The following is a 21,675-nucleotide window of genomic DNA, read 5'->3' on the forward strand; positions in this document are numbered from 1 at the left end:
ATAAGCAGCTTAGTTTCTGTGGTATCAGTCAGCGTAAATAATAAATCCAGAAAATGTGCTGTATTTGTTGTTATTCCCTCCGTGGGCTTTCCCACCATCTAATTTGATGTAGACTTCATCTCCCGGCTCCAGGTGAAGAACCACACTGTTACTGGCATAGTCGTAATTCTGGTCGGCGTCTTGAGCGATGGCACTGGCACGCACCTGTGTGGAACAAACAAGAATTAGAATTCGGAGGAGAAGATGCCCAGGTTTCCTCTTTGCCATTCACACAGCCTCAGAAGCCCACCTGCTGCCATAGCACAGGATTCAGCGTGGGGGAGTCCCCCTGGGCCCCCCCCGGAGCTCTACAGGGCTAGCTCTGTAACAGTTTCAACTATGCCACTGGAAAGGAGCAGAATCGAGTAAGAGGTGCTTTCGCCAGGGCCATTCCAGCAGTCTCTTCCCACCGCAGGTTGTCGACAACACACACCACGCTATCCTCTTCCTAAATCAGCACTTTTTCTAATTCCTTGAATCTCCAGGCCCAATCCCTTCTCGAAATGGGAAATAAGGGTATTTTTTTTTTGCATTTTAATTTAAGCCAATTAGCAATATGCTAACCAGATGTTTACGAGGACAGAGGTTCAATCCGAACCTCAGCTGGTCCCCACGATTATGAGAAAATTGAGATCCAGAGCAGTTGATGCTCAGAGACATAACACGACTCTGACTCTACTGTATAGGGAGAAGGAAAAAAAAAAAAAGAAGAAGAAGAAGAGAGCCTTTTGATTTGGGGCTTTTGAAAATCTTGGCCAGAAACCTCATTTAAACATCACCCAAGTGTGCTGAGTTCATTTTTCCATTTTTGCCTTTTTATTACTTACCTGTGATGCGTGCACTTGAATAAATTATTTAATGTCAACATACCTAAAAGTTACAGAGGGAACTAAGCTTTGAGGTCTCTAAAATTCCTAAAAATTTTTGAGTGATATGATTGAATATCCTTTTACATTTAAGTGATCCTAAAAATGTGTGGTTTGCTTTGAGGACAGAAGTTGCCTATAATCCACTCATGCCGAGCCTGTGATCTCATTAGTGGGTTGACAGACATTTGCAAACAGTCAAATTGCCTATCATTTCAAGTAATATGGACATTCCATCATATCCTCAACTCAAATTAGGCTTCCTATTTATTTAGCTATATCTTGATCCTGCCTTGGAAAAAAATGTTCAATAGGCAGACTTGTATTTGATTGATTTCGGTAAAACATCCACTCTGTGCCTTGTTTCTATTCCACTATAATGGTATTTCCCTGAATAACATAGCAAGTGATTTAGTGGTTTTGTAAACTTGCATTATGTAATAATGCATGACTTGGGGTAGAGCATGCTGGATTTTATCACTTGGCAAAATGAGAGAAAAGAGACATAAGTCAAGAATTTCCATGCATTTCTTTCAAAACTTAAACGATAGGTTTTCAAATTAAATTTTCATGCGGTGTGTTCTCACATTAATGCTGAAATGTTAAAAAAGGAGAAGGCTCTTTGACACTGCTGAACTTGTAAAGTAATTTGAGTAGTATTTAAAAAATTTCTTCGTGGGTATCGTACAGCAAAAGGAGAAAGGGGCTTAAAAGATTTAGAATTGCTTAACACTGTGCTGACACTAATACAGTGAAAGCAATATGCCATGCAATTATGCTCAGAAACACTGACTCAAATGTATACACCAATTCAGTGAAGCGATCTGTTTTGACCGCTAAGTAATAATACAATTTAATGTTGTAATATTTCCTAGAAATTAATCATAAGTTTGTAGGAGTTGAGTGCTTTGATTTATTAATTTCGCCTAGTCATTAATGCCCCGGGGGGAAAAAATCTACAAGGAGGATAGCATCGTTATGACCTCATCTTTTTCTTTTTTTTTTTTTTTTAACGTGTGGACTTTTTAATGGGTGAGAAAATTTAAAACACAAATCAGTCATTTAGCCATGCCAGTAACATATTAATGAGCAATCCATAAATATATTTTTCAGCTATTATTAATAACCAGACACATTTTATTTAGTGCTTTAGGTGTCTAATATATGCTCTCTGGGTATTGCTTTAACACTGTTTTCTATATAAAGACATCTGGGAACCAGTACTCATTAAAATCCCTCCATTTAGAGACAATAGTCTTAAATATACATGTAATGCAGTTTTTTTATTCTACAAGGTATAAGCACAAAGCCATGTAAATATGACCATTCTGATTCTGTAGCTACAACCACAAAAACCTGCAAATGCATTAGTGCGATCCCACAGACTGGAAGGTTACCCTTATGGTTTTTCACTTCCTTTGTTGTGTGATAGCTTTTTAATGAAAGTGATTCTCTTAAGATTTTAACCTATACTGTACCATGAGACTTTCCCAATTAAATAACTGCCACACTCCAGTGTACTTTGCATGATTTTTGTACACCTGCTCACCTGATCCTACCGTAAAGGTATAATGGAACTTGAAATTTCAAGCTCTAGTAATCAGCTCGGTGACTTCCAACAACTCTCCCTTAAAGCCATCAAACTACAGGGAAGGTAATGTATCCACCTTGGAGGCTATTTTCAGGTTCCTAAATGTACACCGATTTCAGCATTTTCTCCGGGAATATGATGCATCCTTTCCTTGCCTGATATACTCATTTCTGCCTAAATGTACTCTAATATCTTTTCATATTATAAGTTAACTATTTGGAGCCTGCTTGATCTGTAGCTCATGTTTCACAGCTTTTAAAAAGAGAGTATTAATTTGGCATTTCATTAATCTCACTAATTTATGAAGGAATATCCACCCACGAACTATTGTTTCCAATATATCTCATGTTCATTGGTGTTGTAATTAATACCTTCTTAGAATAAACCAGGCCTTCAATTATTTTATAGTTCTAATCTTGAGCCAGTTCTAGTTTTTATGATAGGGGCTTATGATAGTGGTATTACATTGGCTGTATTCAAAGAACAATTTTTAAATTCAGGTTTTCTGCTAAAGGTATGCGAACACATTAAAATTATATTTCCTGTCTGTGAAGCCATTCGAGTCCAACTTTTACCTTGCATATGCACTGTCATGGGCTCTCAACGAATGGTATGATTAAATTTAGGTTGATGGTTTCATGGGGAATATGAGAACTGTGATCCTTTTAGTGGCATGTCTGTGAGAACATAGTAGCTTGTGTGGCTTTAGCATTATCTTATTAGTGAGGGTTTATTATTAGAGACAATATTTATGGTAACATTTGCTAATTTAATTAATTGCTACTGATGCTCTCATAATTTCATTTTCATTGTACTTCTGTGGAATCATAAACAAAAGGTTAAGTGGTGCATCAGATTAATTTACTGGCCTTTGATGTTTCCATCTGTGATCCTGCATTCAACACAAAGCATAAATAAAATGGTTCTCATATGGTTACGGTCCAGAGGCATTCCTCTACCCTAGAGTGAACTGAATTTTTAGTTTAATTTTTGTGCTTCTCAAATCCACTTAATCCATAGAACATTACGCTGACATGGATCTCTGAGTTTCTGTTTTGTGAAAACAAATTAGGTCTGCTCAGGGGGAAGCTGCCATTCTAAGAAGTGATCAGACAAGAAGAGAACTGAAAATCATGGATAAACTATTTAAAATTAAGAAAATAAACTTTATAAAATATTTCTCATTTGCAACTGTCTACAGATCAGACTTTACAAAACAGTTCTATTTTGTAATTCCTAAACAGTAATATTTCCTTAACAGTAATATTTTAATAGCTATTTTCCAAACTAGTCCATGCCAAGTTGAAAATACATTGTTTGTTGCTACCTATATTTTCCTGAATTACTTGTTGCACACCTTTTGAAGAAGTAGCAGCTTAATAATGCCAATGGAGAGCTTTATACATGATAAGGTCAGCTGGTTTGCCCTATTTTTTTTCCTCATGCTCGTAGAATGTGCATGCTAGGCTGATACAAAGGAGCATTCGGCTCTCCAAACAATGAAATAATTTTAAAAACAAAATGCACCTAAAACATGTGTACAAAACGGTTTTCTTGGGATCAGTTCAATATACCCGGGCTCAGCAGTTGACACAGCCACCTTTAAACTAATTTAAATGTGTCATCCCCTGATTTTTCATGCAATTGCCAATTTCCAGGTATTTAAAGATGTATTTTTATTCAGTGGCTGATAAAACTTGAACATTATTCCATTTTAATTAAAATCTCTAAAAAACAATCCTTCAGTCTTGACAGTATTTTCCAGACCTAACCTTTGAGTCAGGAGAGAGCCAACTGGTAAATAAATGGGTGCCTCATTGCTGTCTGCTAAGGGGCTGCTCATAAACCATTTTGTAAAGGTAACACAATAGCTCTATTTTGGTACAGTGAGTCATGCCCTTTTCAGCCATTTACCTAAAACCAACTCACTGCTCTGTAAATAATCTTTATCTTAATATTATTTTTGTGCATAATAACTATAATAAACAACCCTGTCAGTGCCTCCTGGTGGCCATTTTTCCTTTTTTTGTTTGTTTGTTTGTTTGTTTTACTTGTCCTGTGGGGTCCTGGAGCTATTTAATTCTAAATTCCTTTAGAAGTGATGGGTGGGAAGAGGGAGGAGGGACAGGATTTTTTGTCCTTTCCTTCTGATACATTTAGAATATTTGTCTTTCACTTTTGAAACAAAACAAAAGAAAACAAATCAAAACCCTGCAAAACTCTGATACCGAACTAGGTCTTTGGAAGAAATCTTGCCTTAATGCTGCTTTAATGGAAACCTGGATTATAACTGAAGAAGGTCTGGATTCAAGGAGCGGGTGACCTGAAGCCCTGTGGCGCTTGTTAAATCTAAGTTGGCCATGGCGGGGTTCTGGGCCATTCCCTGTGCCACCCAATCGGCAAAATTAAAGCCAGAGAACTCAGCCCAGACTGCAGGCTGCAGGTTGCAAGGCCTGGCCCAGAGCGTGGCTGCTGATTCAGCGCGCACCTCGGGTCCGGATGACACTCTCAGGTAGTCACAGCCACTATTTTCCTCTCTGAAGAGATCAGACCCACTTGGGGTGACCCCGAATTTCTCAAGCAAACGGTAAAGTGGCCCCAGCATAAAACTGCAGCCCCGTGTGACCCCCGTGGCAGGGCCGACCAGCTCGGGAGAGCGTCTCGGAGGAGGCCAGGGCTAATCTGAGGCTGGTTCACAGTCAAGGCCGAGGCGCCTGGCTTGGGAGGAGGCAGGGTTGGAAAGACTGTCACGCAGGAGGCCCCGGGGGCTCCCCGGGGCGAGGCCCTTCGCCTCCGCGCACCTGCCTGTGCGGCCTCCTACTCCAGCCAGTGGAGTCCCGCTTCCGTATTTGGGTGCGCGTTTTACTGAGTACACCCATGAGTCTCAACTTTTTTTCTTTTGTTGCCAGGACTCATTCCGTCCCCTTCTGCTCCTTGGGCTGAAATCTAAACCGGAGTTCGTCCCTTGCATTTGACGGTCTGCTCGTTTCCCGGGGCTGGGACGCGGCTGGGGCCTTGGCGACCGCCAGTGCGCGGGTCCCCTGGTCGACCCGCCCTGGGACGAGCCACACTGGGACTCGCTCTTTCGGGTCCCTTCCTTCTCCCGCGGGCCCCTTTCTCCCGCCTGGCACGCCCATTTCGGGGCTCCCCCTGCCCTGCCTGTTCCAGGCAAAGCCCGAGAGCGACCCTACGCTGCGGAAGAACCCCCCACTCCCCCCGCACCCCGGTGCCCCGGCTGTCCAGGGGACCGAGCTCCGGGCTCCCCCACCCTCGAGGGGCGCTCACGCCTGCCCGCCCGCCCGCGCGCTCGCTCGGAGCGGAGCGGAGTGGAGCGCAGGTCCCGGCGGGGGGACCGCCCTCTCCAGGCCTCCGGGCGCCCCCTTCGGCTCCCACCCCCATTTCCGGGGTCTCCTCCCTCCTGCCTGCACCTTCCCGCGCTCCCTCCCCGCCCACCCCGCTGCCTGCCTGCACTCACCTGGTTGTTCTTGCAGAGATCAGCCCACATGCTGGTGCCGTCCCCTCCGCGCATCAGGACGTGGTAGGTGAAGAAGTAGATGCCCGGGATGGAGCAGGTGAACTTGCCCGTCGTGGGGTCGTAGTGGTTGCCGAGGTTGGTGACCACGTCGTCGAACTTGAGCACCTCGTAGCCTTCGTGCTGCCGCTTGAGGCCGGCGTAGAAGGCGATCTTGGGCACCGTGCTGTAGGTGGCGGCACTGATCGCCCCGGCCGCGTTCAGGCCGGGCGCCCCGGGCGGGCCCGGCAGGCCTTGGCGGCCGGGCTCGCCCTTCTCGCCCGGAGGGCCCACGGGACCCGGCGGCCCGGGCTCCCCGGGGGGCCCCCGCGGGCCCGCCTTCCCCGGCCTGCCGGCCTCGCCCTTGGGGCCCTGGATGAAGGTGGGCAGGGACTGCATGAGGCCGCGGTCGGGCGTGGCGGCGGTGCTGGGCGCCTTCGTGCCCCCGTAGGGGTCGCAGACCATGCGGCAGGTGCCCAGCATCTCGTAGTGCGCCGACGTGCCGGCCGAGCTCACCAGCACCGGGATGAGGATGACCAGCAGCAGCACCATCACCACCCCCAGCGCCCCGGCGGCGATCAGGCGCCTCCTGCTGCCCACCAGCCGGCTCAGCGCGGGGCGATCCTCTTGTCTGCTTTTGGACAAAATTTTGAAGGTTGGGCGGGGACCTCCTCAGAGCCGAAAACAACCCCCTGCGAACCCCAACTCCCCTGGGCGCGCGCGCGCCGGCCGCTCCCCGCCTGCTCCCGCTGCCCCGCGGAAGCCGCGGCTGGGGACGGAGCTCGGACGCCGAGTGACTTGAGCTGAAGTCCCGGGCTGGGGGCGGGGGCCGGGGGCCGGGGGCCGGGGGCGGGGTGCGCGGGGCGCCCTCCTGCCTCCCGCGAGCCCCTCGGCACCTGTGGCTGCGGCGGGCGCGGGCGCGGGCGCGGGCGCGGCCACCCGCGGGGCAGAGCCTGCCGCCGCCTCTCGCGCCGGCCGGGCCGGCTCACACTTTTATGCAGCCGCGGCGTGCGATCGACTTTTCCGTTTTTGCCGACTGCGCCAGTTCGCACCAACTTTCCGTCTGAAGTTGCCTTTTCCTGCCTCCTCCCTTTGCCTCCTTCGCGTGCTCCGTTCGCCCTTGCGGCGCCTCTCTCCGCCTCCCCTGCAGCCGCCGCTACTCTGGAGACGCGCACCCCGGGCCCCCGGGCGCGCGGAGCCGCGGCGGCCGCCCCGGTGAGCTCGGGAGGCTCGGGGCCGGGGCGGAGGAGCTGGCGAGCAGCGGCGGGCGCCTCGCGGCCGGCCTCCGAGCGCCACGGAGACTGAACGCAGACTTGTGCCTGGGCACCACCTGCCAGGAGAAGAGGAGGCTGACAAACGCGCGCCGGAGCAATTTATAGGCACCCAAGGCACAGAGGAAGGGGAGCCGCTTTGGCATCTCACTGCAGCATCTGCTCTGCTCATCCCACTCAGAGAGAGTTTGGCATTACTCTGACAATGTGGGATTTTATCCCCCCCCCCCCCCAGCCTCTCTCTCTCTCTCTTTTTTTCCCCTCCGCACATGGATGAACAGTGAGATCGTGAATACTCCCTTGCTGAACCCAGGTGATGGCAGCGCTGTCGCTGGACATACCTGGGCGGGGGGGGGGGGGGGAGACAGATGTGCAATAGCCTTGGGTCCTCAAAGGTCACACCTAAGCCCTCTCTTTACCCCCCACCCCCACCCCGCGCCCCGCAGCGCCAGTTGGAGGATGGAGGTGAAGGTTGAAAAGACGGTGGCTTGGTTGACAGTATTTCTCTACTGGCTCACCCACCATCAACCGGTACTTCAGGTGCTTTTCAAAATGCCACTTTTAACATAAGAAGGGCCCTTTAGAATTTTTCCAGATGGGTTTTTTTTTTTTCCTTTTTAACCTTATGGTTTTCCTTGCCAGCCTTCTAAAATGAAAAATAAGATGCTACCCAGAGAACAGTAAGGTGTGTTGAAAAGCCAAAGGACGTTCTGGAGGATTATGGATGAACAGGCCCACCACACAATAGGGTGGGGTGGGGGGTTCTCTTAACAAATGCTGCAGATGGCGAGTATATAACTATGCCCTCTATTCGCAGGATTACAGTTCTAGCTACCTTTCGGGAGATCCTGCCACTGGACCTGAAGCTGCATTTCCTTGCACTACATGTATGAGAAATAATCACTTGTCAAAAGGTCTTTAAAAGACTTAAGACAAACCAAGCAGGCTTTACCAAAGTACGGGGCAAGATCTTTTGCTGAGATGTGTAAAATGTCCTATTAGCTTCACAGGGCATTTCCTGCATGTACACTGAGGCATGGGAGGAAAAAGGCAAAAATATGAGAAAGAAGAGCCCCATTTGCAGTTGGGAGAGCGGGAGAAGGAAAAGCCTGGTTTTGTAATATTAATGTAAAGCCCCCCAGAGTAGGTATTAGGCAACTTATCCCACTAACAAATACATAAGGCACAAGAACAGCTTTAAATAAACAAGTGGAATTGATTTGTAAATCATACTTTTGCATTCAGGAGCAATAGATGTCAATCAAACGTGGATGACATTTGCTTGTCAATACAGGGATGATGGCTGGGAAGATGGTGACTTATTACATCAGGGTGAGAATCAGAGATGAGAAGCCAGAACAAATAAGACTACAGCAAGCGAACGATGACATCCCCGGGGTGACGATCGGCGACCTGGGATCCTGTCTGTGGCCTCCACAGCAGAGTATTTCCATTTCTGTTTCTTCTGCCTAACTTCCACCCCGCGCCAATTTGGTTCTTTCTTTCCTTCTTCTCTGTTTCGAAACGAAATAAGGTCAAATGAGAGGCAGAAGAAAACAAAGATTCATTGATTCTTTTAAGAGAAATGTCAGCGGCTCCTTCAGATCTTTCCTGGGAGAATCTAGAGTGAGGCCCTGGTCCCTGGGGCTCAGCCCGGCCTAGGTCTCTGTATTTTCTCTCCCTCTGGCTGCTAAGGTTACCGCTGCTCCTGTATGTAACTGGACAAGAGTCCTTCCCACTCCCCAAATAGTTAACTTTTAGGGTAGTGGTTTTAAAAGTGTGTGTCCATGTCTTGGGCATAATTATACATCTATTTCAGAATACCTGGGTTCACACGAGGTACCGTATTTTCATATGTTTGAGCAGCAGACACATGGAAAGTTCTCCGCCGCCCCCCCCCCCCCCGGCCACAATACCTATATTCCTAACACACCATCTAGGTTGCTTCTCAAAAGTCACATTTCTTTTGGGGGGCAAGACAGTAAAGGGTGGGAATGATGGTGAAGGTTAATGTATTAATCAAACTCTTTCCAAATGCACCAAGTTATCAAAATTCATAAGACCTCTTTGTTGCTAGAGAGAGTCCAGTGGGGGATCAAGAGGGAGTTTTTAAAAGGGAGAGTTGAATAAATAAATTCTCACTGAAAACCTCAAGATACATTTCCATCGAAGATGGCTCGTCTTACAGAAGAACCCAGTAAGGATACCATGATATGGGAGAGTCAGAATGAACGCTAGAAAGCTAGGCCATACTTTTGCAGATGGTAGGTGTGAGACACAGCTGTGAGCAGAATAAGGGCCGCCCAGTGTGTGTGCTGGCACACTTTCCCTCTACACTGTGAAACCAGACCTGTGGGACCGAACATTCCACCCTAGTAATGGAAGCGTTTCTCCTTCCGCTTTCTCTAATGTCAAAGCATAGGTTGTTTTTTGCAAGAGAGGGCCCCAGCATCTGGAAGTTCTGCTGAGATTTGGAAAAGTGCTCTGTAGGCATCATACACAAATGCAGGCAACACTTCCCAGGTCACATGGCTGACCCGTTTTTCTAGTGAGCGCACAAATCCAGGTGGGCTCATTGACAGTTGGCTTTTGGGTGAAGTAAGTTTCAAGGATTGACCTCCTCCCCTTTCTCTAGAAGCGTCCCACCATGTACTTTGGGAGAAATTTTGTTGTTGTTGTTCAAGGATGGCTGTATAGTAGATGAACTAATGGCTGGTTGCTGACACTTCCTACTGCTTGAATTTCTCAGAAGGTTCTCTGGGTAGTTACTCACGCTTCAGCCCTTATTCTGACAGTTTGAATAAGCCATCTGATTTGGCATATTACTCATCATCTCTATATGTATATAATAATAGAAAATGTGTCAATTAAAAAAAATATTTGATTCTCTTCAGTCCTCATCAGAGAAGCAAGTTTTCTCTAGAAGTTGATATTAATCTTGGAAGTAAGCCTTAGAATCTGATTTTTCCCAATCATTTCTGAAGAAAACATAAGACTCTCTATTCCCATTCCTTCTGTACCTGGGGCCTTTGTGACTGCTCAGATCATAAAGTCAAATACAGAAACTCGAGATCTGGTTTAGATGATTATCCAGTGATTTTCATCTTCCTGCATCATTTCTGTCTCTTTCGGAGAATGGAGCATATCCGAAGCACACGACTCCCACACAGACGTGCACCACCATCCATTAATCTTTATTGAGCGCCCACTGGCAGCACAGCCCTACACTGGGCTCTTACTAGGCAAACAAATCTTTAGTCATGAGAATGATTTCCAAATCCAGCAGTACTTAAACAGAAATAGCATTTATAAGAGGAAAATAACATGAGTTAACAAACCCAAGGAACTATCTACAAAAATAGAGATAAAAAGTATAAAAAAAAAACCCATGCTGGATTAGCTATTTACCTTTGATTTCAGGATCTCCAAATTATATCTAGAGCCTACACTCCCTTGACTGAAGAGTTACAGGTTTCCAGCCAGAGAGGGTCTGCTTGGAGTAATGTAGGAAAGTAGTATATCCTTATGGCTTTGGAATTAGATGGGTCTTAATTTGGATCCTGGTTCCCTCATTTAGTAGCTATGAAAGTTACTTAGTCTCCCTGAGCCTTATTTTCTCTTTTCTCTAAAATGGGAATAACACTAATATACGGTTGTTGTGAAGACTGAGCAAGTTAATGCGTACAATTACAATGATACCCAATTCATAAGCAGAGCCCAATAAATGTCCATTTCCACGTTCATATGCTGTAGGACTGCTGAGTAGTGTGTGTGCATATGGGCTGGATGGTGGAACACAGGCTTAGGAAAGGAAGCTAAAGGGTCAGACTTAAGACAAATGACATCAAATGGATACTAAATATCATAGATTTAGACAAAATTAGAACACTCAAGTTCTCCAGCAGTTGCTTGTGTGTATTGTTGTAGCACATAAAACAAAGTAAGAGAAAACTCAAAACAAGGATCACTTCACCCTTCTCCAAAGTCAGAAAAAAAAAAAGTTTTAAAGCAAGATAATTTGAATTCACTGCAGTTTGACAGACCAAGATTTTGGATTTACAACCTAGTTAGGAAGCACTAAAATGTGTTTTTCCCCTGCTCTGGAAAGTTCCCCTTAGTCAACAAGTTGCAAGTGTGTTTAAAAATCACTGAGATGGTGGTTAGTCAGGAATTGTTCCTGTGGATGATGGTTCTCAAAAAAGTGAACATCCCAGAGAGGGCTGCTTTGAGTTAGCCAGAAGAGTAATCACTCTGAAGGATACCTAAGGCATAACCACACGCAGTAGGGAATTTTCAACGAAAAACTCTCCATGGAGGATAGTGAGTTGGAGAGCTAGCTTGGGGAGTCTATTGTCAGAAAATTATTGAATAGCCAGATGAAGATGATAAGCAGCACATGACATAAGGCTTGGGTACCACGTCTGGCTTCAAGTTGGTCTCAAATTTACAAGGATGAAACCTCTAGTATGAATATGATATTTTATACTTGCTTTCCATGGGTGGGATGTTCCATCCCTAAGACCCTATCTGATGTAGAACTGAGGAAAAGGTTACCGAGAATGAAATCTAAGGGGTCAGCCAGTCCTCCCAAAGGATGGTCACGATAACTCAGCCATACAAGGAAGATGGGTGAATTCAAGAAACTAAACACAGCTGCCATTAGACCGTAGGGAATTTCAAGCAGAGAATACATCAGAGGAACCCAGCTGTGAAGCACACAGACCAACCAGGCAAGCAGAGGTAAGAACTGTGGTAGTCCTATTGTGTTGTTTTAAAAATCTAAAACCTCGTGAATTCTGAGAGAACTTACAGAGAACCGCCAACAGAGCCAGACCCTGCCACAGGCAGCTGATATTCTAGAATATTCTAGAATCTGGTTCTAAGAAAAATTGGAATGGAGTTGATAGGAATAGCAAGGAAAGGTACATCTGGCCCCATTCCTAATAAGAGTGTGACCCCACAGCCACTCACCTTCAAATATGAACAATCTGTCCTGTGAATAAATACTGCATCCCTTGGGTATTAGTAAGTGAATAGACATATCAGTTTTTCCCTAATTCAGGCAAGCACTTGGGAATAGTCTTAAACTATATAAAAATAGTTTGAAGCCATAATCCTAAAAATAAATTGCAGAAGTTATTTGTAATAAGCTGGAGGGGAAACAATTAACTATTAGAGGGAGTTGTATATTGAATACAAGTAGTTGTATATTTCAATGTTTCTCGTTGAAAGCAGTTGTGACAATTCGTAATTTATTTTTTTAAAGATTTATTCATTTATTTATTTGAGAGAGAGCATGTGTGTGCAAGCACGTGGGGGGTAGAAGGGGCAGAAGGAGAGGGAGAGAATCATGAACAGACTCCCCCCCGAGCATGGAGCCGGAAGTCGGGCTCAATCTCAGGACTCCAAGATCATGACCTGAGCTGAAATCAAGAATTGGTTGCTTAACTGACTGAGCCACCCAGGCACCCTGTAACAATCCATAATTTTACTAATTACTTTATCTTTGGCTCTGGAAAGTGGAAAGAGTCAGTACAAGTTGGTGATACTTAGATGAGGGCTTGATGTTTTTCTTTTGCCCAGATAGTCCAAGATACAAGGGGTAATCTTTCCACTTATCAATATCTGCAAAGATTCTATGGCTTCACTCAGGCTTCTAAGACCGATCTGCACACGGGAATATTCTGAGTGTGAGCTGCTCCACAGATGCTTATCATTTTTGGTGTTTTAGCCTTTTGTTGTCTGCTGCTTTCTTGTTTGGACAATTCCAGCAGGCTAGCAACTTGACAGGGGCAGGAACAGAGGAAAAAATGTTCATTTTATCACCAATCGCTGCTTTTGTAAAAGAAAGTTCAAAACTATTTGCTAAATTGAGGATTATCTGAGCATGTCTACTATCCAATAGCTGCCATCATGCATTTATATATGTATGTGTGTGTATTTACAAACATATATATATAAATATAAATGTAAAGAAATCATATATATGTATATGATTTCATTTACATATGATTTCTTTACATTTACTCTTAGGGGTTTGTTTTTGTGGGTGGGCAGAAGGTCTTAGTAGTTGGATAATAAGAGCCAGACATGGACAATCCATGATGGATTCTCTTAGCTAAAGCCCCATGATGTGATTTTGGCACCTCAGTACATACGAACATTTGTTCTAGCATTACACAGATCACTGATTGGCCCTCTTTGCCCATTTCCCCCAGGGCTGAAGGTGGCATGGTCTTTTTTTACAAAAGGCCTTGAATAGAAAAAGGGGGGAAAATGAGCTAATTAAAAGGAATTTTAGACGTGTGGTTCTCAGATATAATCATGCATTAGCTCTAAACTACATAATTAACTTTTCTTTCAGAAATTCAGAACAAGCTCAGAAGGCCCTAATCTAATGTTTTATCCAGTGTTTGACTGTACTAGTTAGAATGAATTCTCTGGATAAGTCACTTCTATTATCTTCTCATTAATGTGTTCAATTTAATTCAATTGAACTGAGTTAAAACTCTCAAGAACTGGATTTCACTGTCCCGAAGTCTCTCCCATCACCACAGTTTCACAGTGGCATTTGCAACGACCTGCCTTCAGTGCCTGCTCAGAGTGTGTCACCCCTCTGCCCGGAAACAGTAACTCACTCGTTGTCCGCATGGCCAGAACATCCAACTGGAATGCCAGGCTCTTCAGAAATTGCCACCAGGCCTATTACCTTCCCAGCCTTGATATTAATACCTGGTCTCCCTCTTTAGCCATCCTCTGGTTATCAGTTAATCAATCCTGCCAGAAGTAGTCTTGCCATTTCCTCCTTTGTCCTTGTCTTCTCCTCCCCCTGGCAGTCAACATCCTCCCTCTCCTCTTTCCACCTCCCAATATTATCCTTTTTCAACCCCTGCCCCCTAGTTCTAAAGCAACCTCCATCATCCCTCCTCCTACTGATTCTCTCCCTGCACCCCCCACACCGCCCCCTGCCTCCCTGATGCCTCCGGAGCCTGTGCTCTGTCCTCTTCTCACTGTGCTTCCCTCCTGCTGCTCTGCGGGGGGGGGGGGGGTAAGGTAGGGCTTGTCCCCTCCCCTGTTACTGAGAGAAATGCCAGGACAGGACATTTCATATTTGGGCCCTGACCCACCCATAGGCACTAATGGTATGTTGACTAGGGGTTAAATGGGTTGTCTGTTTGTTGCTTAGAATTGTTAAATTGGGATTGGACAACAAGTTTTCAAAAGAACGTTTTAAGATTTAAGAAATCTGGATGTCCTGAATAAGCCTGAACTGGAAATCATATATTTCCAAGGACTCAACTTTCTTAAAAGTCCCTTTGACTGCTAAAAATGTTAGATTAAGGACCAGATTAGTAACAAATATTGATAAAAGAAGGAAAAATAAGAGCTGAGAAATAACCTGTACAAGAATCTGAGTTAGAAATGTATTAGGGCTGAGGCACCTGGGTGGTTCAGTCGATTAGGGATCCTACTCTTGATTTCGGCTGAGGTCACCGATCTCAGGTTCTGGGGATCAAGCCCCACTTCGGGTTAATTGCTCATTTTCTCCCTCTTCCCTCCCCCGACATGTGCTCTCTCTCAAATAAATTAATAAATGTGAAAAAAAGGAGAAATGTATTAGGGTGTTAGATGTTAGAGCTAATATGTCTTTATCTCCCAGTAACGGATGCTTGCATGACTGGTTCTAATAGTTGAAAACACCAGTTAGATTGGTTTAACTAGTAGTTAGATTGGTATTTTCAAAATGCTTCATATCTTGTGCATAGTAGAGAACAAAAATTCACCTGTGATTACTGAAAGAGCACATGAATTCCTCAGGGATTGTGGCCCAAGGGGATGGCCATATAAAGCACCCAAACTGGGTCACCTGGGTGGCTCAGGGGTTGAGCATCTGCCTTTGGCTCAGCTTATGATTCTGGGGTCCTAGAATCAAGTCCCGTGTCAGGCTCCCTGCAGGGAGCCTGCTTCTCCCTCTGCCTGTGTCTCTGCCTCTCTCTCTGTCTGTCTGTCATGAATAAATAAATAAAATCTTTAAAAAACAAAAAAAAGCACCAAACTGTATGCCCCAGTGGACCTCCCATGGGGTTCTTCCCTTCGTTTCTTTAAGATTCATGGAAAAGTACTCTACCTATCATCTGTCAAGAAATGGAGACAATATATTTCTTCTGAAATACAGAATGATATTAAATTTTTTTAAACTTCTCCAAGTTCCAAAGAAGAATCTGACATTCTAATGAGAAAAGCACAAAAGAGTGCCTTAAAAATAAAAATAAGAGAATTACAGCGAGGTGATAGAAAGAAAGGCTGGGGACAGGGAGAGATAATTTCACGGAAGTGTTACATTGAGGATGGTGGCTATAGAAAATAAAATACTTCTGGGTTCCCCAGTAGCCAAGGCAAAAAGGGAAACATCATGGATAATTTTCATTTTATGGTGTATTGAGAGAAACAATTCAACAATCGGTAGAATGAGATTTTTTTTGATTATTGAATTCTAAGCATTTATTAAGTGAGAGGTATGAAACTGTATCATGAATAACAGTCAGAGATGGTTTCACAGAAAATGAAGAAATGTTCCCCAGTGAGAAACTACTGAAGGAGCCCAAATCTATTTCAGCTTACCAACCCTAGTACATCTTGAAATTCATTCAAAGAAAGCTGACATGCTGAACAAGAAGCAAACACTACTCCCAGAAAATATGCAATTAGCAAGAGCAGAATGAATGGGAGAAAGAGCAGAGGGTGCTGTTTAAACCAGAAGGGGTGACGACTCATTTTCAAATAAAAATCAGGAGTGTAGTAAATGCTATCATTGGAGTGACGAAGCTCAGCGAAAACAAATGCAAATAAATTCCACATTTCAGTTTCTTTTTAGTATGTAATTTGAGGAGATCAGTCAAATGTGACTAGCTACAGAAAAAAGAAAAGAAGTTAAACCACTTGGCAGATTTGTTCCCAAGTCATGCCTACAATATTTTGACCGATGAATTACTACAGATAGAAAAATGTTACTACTTATAGTATAAAAACACAACCGTGAATGGATAGGAAGTTAACTAAATCACACCTAAGTGTTCAGTTTTGAAAACAAAATGATTGCATATACTGTCTGATAACAATATTCACAAACACCAAGAACCGTTCATATAAAAGATTGCCAACCCCGTGCACCCCTCTGAATTGCAAGCACTGAGCTACTTACTGCAAATACAAAAATCACTTTTCTCCCTTCTTATTGAATTGGTTACTTATAATTAAGAGTATTTCAACCCTAGTAACGCCTTAATCAAGCCTATATTAAGCCTTTGGATATTGACTCACAATCTCTAAAATACAGACAAGTGTATGCAAGGTAAAAGCATCCCAGTACTCCCGACACAGCTGATGAATTTTCTGAAGATTTTTGAGTGTGCAGAATAGTAGGAATTTTAATGGTTTTCAGCTCCTCTTAGATCTACTCACAAATATAGAAATATGTATTGTGAAATGCAAATGAACTTGAAATGGGTTCAGTGGATGGTAATGCCATCCCCAGGATGGGTGCATTAATACCCAGGACCAGAAACCACTCAAAAGGTAACAGTCTCCCGTCAGCCAGAGATAAAAGGCAAACTGCTCTTACAAAGTGATAAACAGTACATACTACAAAGGGGGAAAATAAATACGCTTTCGTGACACAAAAGGGAATGGAGCCAGGGAGATAAAAATGCAAGAATAAATATAGGTGGTTTAAACTAGTAAAGGGGAAGCTGAATGAGAGAGAAGAGGACTTGCTGGTTTTCTCTCTTTGAGGGCGTTACATACCAGCTTTCTCTGAATAACACAAGCTTCAAAGATGGGCAGCACGTTTTAGGTCAGCGTTTATATTTCATCATGGTCATGGACAGACTCTGAAGCAAGGTGGGCATGGCTAAAGAATTGGGGTCCCTGGGCAATGACAATGACACTCTGATCGGTGCAACTGGGAATGATGGGAATGAGCCATAGGGAGGAAGGAGAGGAGCGGAGAAGATTCACCAAACAGGTGTCTGTCCTGTCCCCTGCCCACGTCCAGATCTACGGACATCCGTGGTCAGTGCACTGGGGTCAAGACAGACCGTGCTCCCCTGTCTCCGTGTGGACTTGATGAATTCGAGCCATGAATGGATAGCTGGGAGTGGAAGCAGCTCCAAATTAAAATCGTCACTGTTTTGTTGGCTCGGAGATTCATTTTTGCTGTCATCCACTCAATTTGCTCCTCCCTTTGTTTTCTGATTATTAATTTTGGAATCATTAGTGATTTAACTTTTTTTAAGCACCAAGTGCAATTATCTTAATGATTCGCTTGCGTAGCATGTTTTAATTGAAAGTAGGAGAGAGTGCAGTCTGAACTGAGTTCTCTGAAACGAAGTGGCCTCTTTGTGATAGCATATTTTCAAGGGATCTGAAGTCTTTGTGTGGAATTGAACTGCAAGCATAGGGCTCAGTGTCATGGGATGATTGGGGTACCTGTATGCTGACTTAAATAAAATGTAACATCTTAAATGAAAGATTCAAGTTGGAAAACCCTTTTTGGGTAAACTGTCCATGAAAAGTGGAAAACTGCAGGATTTTCCTAACAAAAATGTGGGCTTTGGCAAGATGTTGTTATACTTGATCTTGGCAATCAGAACCTGTTAAAAGTAAATGAGGTGGCTTCTTTGAAAGGGAGGGCCTTAGGTTTGAGGATTTCTTGTGTATTTTGTATAATTTTTCATAGAGATGAAGCAGCAAAAGAATAAAAGTATTTGTTAAGGTTGGGAAAGTATGGGGCAAAGAACCCAGTGAACCTAGCCTCCGTTCGGTTCCCAGATTATTCCATTTTGTATAGAACGAGTTTTTATTAGGGGACTAGATATATTTTTAACAAAACATACCTTATTCCCTTTTATATCTCCCATAGCACCTATATCAGCACCTGTGCACCTAGCAAGCCCTCAGTTAAATGTTCATCAAAATAGGTAAAGGCAACCAACATGCTTGCTGCTTGCATCCTACAAAAAGTAAAAATCAAAGCATATACAATGCTAACTATGCAATGGAAGGTTCTGGATCAACTGTTAAAGAGATATCTTATTTCTCCAGATCAGTGCCCAGACTGGGGTGGCAGCTTCAGTCACAGTGACTCCTGTTCTCTGGCATCATTGGGAAGACACCAGGGTGGACATCATGTGGCCATTTTGTCCTCTAGTGACCTGTTGCCATTTCTTTATAAGCCTCATTTGGCTGAGTAGCTCCTGCCTCAAAATGGGTCACTCAGTTTCTCTTTCCTGTGCACAAAATGTGGAAATTGATAGCTCCGTGGAGGAAAGGCCCACAGAAGCCTACTGCCCAAGTCCTGGGAGCTGCCCTTGGTTCTTTCAACTGTCCTTCTGATCCTGTGGGATATTTGATATTTCCCAGGAAGACCCACCACCACCTTCCTGTCCCATTTTTTAAACCTTATTCTACAAACAGTGGGTGTCTGTTGCTGACACTGGAGAGAACCTTAATAAATACAACAGGTTGGGCTTTAAGGAAGGTTAAGATGTCTTCTATACCAGTGCGGGCCAGTACAACGTTCTGTGATAACAGAGATATTCTATTGACGTGCTGTCCAATAACGTGGTCACCAGTCACATAGGGCTACTGAGCACTTGAAATGTGATGAGTGCTGGAGAAACTGAATTTTTAATTTTATTTAATTTTAATGGATTTAAGTATAAATAACCACAGGCAACCAGTGCCTAGGTATTGGATGGGGCAGCACGATGAGGATGATGGGAATCCTTTTCCTCTGGTTATGGATAGAACAGGAGAAACTGGACTTAAATTGAAAGCAAGGAGGCTAAGCATTGGCTGTGAGCAAACATGAGAAGAAGGTGGTCAAGGAGAGTTCCTGGAATCCTCGGCCATGCTCAGAAATGGCCATCAGAACAGAATGGTGAATTAGTATGTTGGACTGCTGTAACAAAGCACCACAGATTGGTGGCTTAAACAACAGAAATTTTTTGTCTCACTGTTGTAGAGCCTGGAAATCCATGATCAACATGTTGGCAGGATGTTTCTTCTGAGGGCTCTCTTTTTGGCTTATAGATGGCTGTCTTCTCGCAATGTCCTCACATGATCTTCCCTCGTGCACATGTCTGCTTCCTTGTCTCTTCCTCATAAGAACACCAGTCATATTGCACTAAGGTCCACCCCAATGACCTCTTGAAACATTCTGTCCCCAAGAGCACCATATTCTGAGGTAGCTGGGAGTTAAGGACTTAGGAGTATGAATTTTGGGAGGACACAATCCTACCCGTAACCAATGGTCACAGTGTGGACATGGCTGAGAGACCAAGGTGTGATGAAAATCCCAACCGCTAGCCTGGCCAGGAGCTAGCCATCCCTTGAGCCTGGAGACCTGCTCAGCATTTCAATTCCAAGTGTGACTGCATTTTCTGCATTTTAATTGCCGCAGGAGATGAACTATAGATATGGGCATAGCTCTATTCCAGGTAACCATTTCCAGGGAGTTTAATGAGTATGACTTATTTCATGTAACTAAGATATTTGAATGCTGATTTTGACTCAGTGGACTCTTCCTTTAAAATTATCTCTAATTTTGAATTTTTTCTTCCTTTGAGTGCTATCTGGGCAAGTCTTTATGACCATATGCCAGGACTCTCCTAATAGCTTTCTGCATGATCCCCTGGCCTCCAGCTGGTCCCTCTTCTCATTTATTTTACTTATTGAGTTTAGATTCTTCTTCCCAAGAGACCGCGTTCATTGTTCCTTCCATTTCCTGGAATCCTCAAAGGACTCTCAGCCTAGTCGTCTCAAGATAAATCCCAAATTCCTAACCTCAAGCTAAGTGTAATTTATCACCTCACTATACCCTGTGGATGACTCTAAATTCTACTGCTACTGAAAAAAAAAAAAAAAAACCCTTTGAGTCCTCCACAGATTTCCTCACTTCCGGCTGACATATCCCATACATACTCCATGCCCAAGTCCTTGATCTGGTAGGCCATCTGGAATGTCTTCAAAGGCCTTACTATTTATTACACTAAAACTTTTACTCAAATTTTACTTCTTCAGAAATGTCTTCCTTGTCTAAAATTGTGTTCCATCCATCAAAACTCTATAACCCTGTTTTGATTTTCCTAATGGTGCCCTTAGGGACTAAACTGTGTCTTCCCACCGTAAGTCCATATGTTGAGGTCCCAACCCCCAGGACCTCAGAACATGACTGTATTTGGAGACAGGATCTTTAGAGATGCAATTAAGTTGAAATGAGGTCATTGGGGTGGGCCCTAGCCCAATGTGGTTGGTATCCTTATCATCCTTATCAGAGGAGATTAAGACAGAGGGAAGGCCAAGTAAAGACACAGAGAGAAGTTGGCCATCTGCAAGGCAAGGAGAGAGGCCTGGGATCGATCCTGCCTTGATGGCTCTCGGAAGAAACCAGCCCTGCCAACACCTTGATCTCAGATTTCCAGCCTCTAGCACTGTCAGAAAATTAATTTCTGTTTTTGAAGCCACTTAGTCCATGGTACTTCATAATGGCAGCCCTAGCAGACAAATACAGGTGTATATATCACAACCTATTTTTGTCTATTTCTCCCCCTCAGAAAGTCAACTTCATAAGGGCAGAAACTTAATTTTGTTCATTTCCATGAACAAGAACTAGAACTAGAACTAGAGCAGTGCCTGGTGCGCAGTAGGTGTTCAATACATGGACTTTGAAGGACCAGTCCATATGCTTGGCTCCACTCATCTCTGCCTAATTCTGTGGTTTAGCAAAGGAAGTCCATTTAGCTGCAGATAAAAACTACATCCCCCGACCCAGCCTTTATTGGTAATAAAGGCAGCACTTTGGTCTCTGCTGGTTTTATATTATTTCTCAGTGGCTTTAGAACTTGGGCAAGGAGAGGGCAGCTAGGTACTAGTACCCTCACTCCCTAATGGCCTGCAGTATCTTGCAAACAGCAGGTACTCGATAAATATCTCATCCAAAAATAGCCTATTTCCATGTTGCCTGGCAACTTCATACATGCATATTTTGATTCCCAGCTTCTAGAGGGCAGGAGTTGTCTTCAGTGCCAGCAAGTCTGCCCATTTGTAGGAGTGGTTCCATTCGTCTTTAATGAGTGGGTGACACATGCCGTGGAGCTCTAGGGAAACATCGGGGCAGCTCCCAGTGAGGCCCCTTTGCGGAAGGTCTTCTCATTTTACCACCCTTCACCTCACTTCCACAATGTATGAGATGTGGTGAGACAGAGGTGAAAGTCAGTGAGTGTGCACTCTGGATCTCTCTTCTCTTCCCTTTGGCTACAGATACTGGACCAGAGATGGACACTGTGCCACTAAGATTATTCTCCCAGGAATGTGGGTTGAGATGGAAACTCCTGA

At 44.3% G+C, this 21,675-nt stretch overlaps 2 protein-coding genes across 2 annotated transcripts in view; both read right to left on the reverse strand.

Moving 5' to 3' along the window:
• Window positions 1-17: 17 nt before the first annotated feature.
• C1QL3 (complement C1q like 3) lies at window positions 18-6,810 on the reverse strand. Its single transcript, XM_055332410.1, has 2 exons — window positions 5,972-6,810; window positions 18-204 (listed from the first exon to the last, which is right to left on the reverse strand). The coding sequence occupies exons 1-2, from the start codon at window positions 6,557-6,559 to the stop codon at window positions 25-27; spliced, it is 768 nt and encodes a 255-aa protein (XP_055188385.1). The 5' UTR covers window positions 6,560-6,810; the 3' UTR covers window positions 18-24.
• A 1,963-nt stretch (window positions 6,811-8,773) lies between these two features.
• The window catches only part of RSU1 (Ras suppressor protein 1), a 250,150-nt gene continuing 237,248 nt past the window's right edge, over window positions 8,774-21,675 (reverse strand). The window contains exon 9 of the mRNA XM_055332420.1: window positions 8,774-8,792. Coding sequence (XP_055188395.1) covers window position 8,792 — 1 coding nt within the window. The 3' untranslated portion in view covers window positions 8,774-8,791. The remainder of the gene's footprint in view (window positions 8,793-21,675) is intronic.

This window comes from Nyctereutes procyonoides, unplaced genomic scaffold (assembly GCF_905146905.1).
Source record: "Nyctereutes procyonoides isolate TBG_1078 unplaced genomic scaffold, NYPRO_anot_genome, whole genome shotgun sequence".
In the NCBI taxonomy this organism is placed as follows: Eukaryota; Metazoa; Chordata; class Mammalia; order Carnivora; family Canidae; genus Nyctereutes; species Nyctereutes procyonoides.

Coding starts and splice junctions, on each gene's coding strand:
- C1QL3 (XM_055332410.1), bottom strand. CDS start 6,559: ATGGTGCTGCTGCTGGTCATCCTCATCCCGGTGCTGGTGAGCTCGGCC. Junction 205..5,971: donor ATCTCTGCAAGAACAACCAG/GTGAGTGCAGGC, acceptor TGTTCCACACAG/GTGCGTGCCAGTGCCATCGC.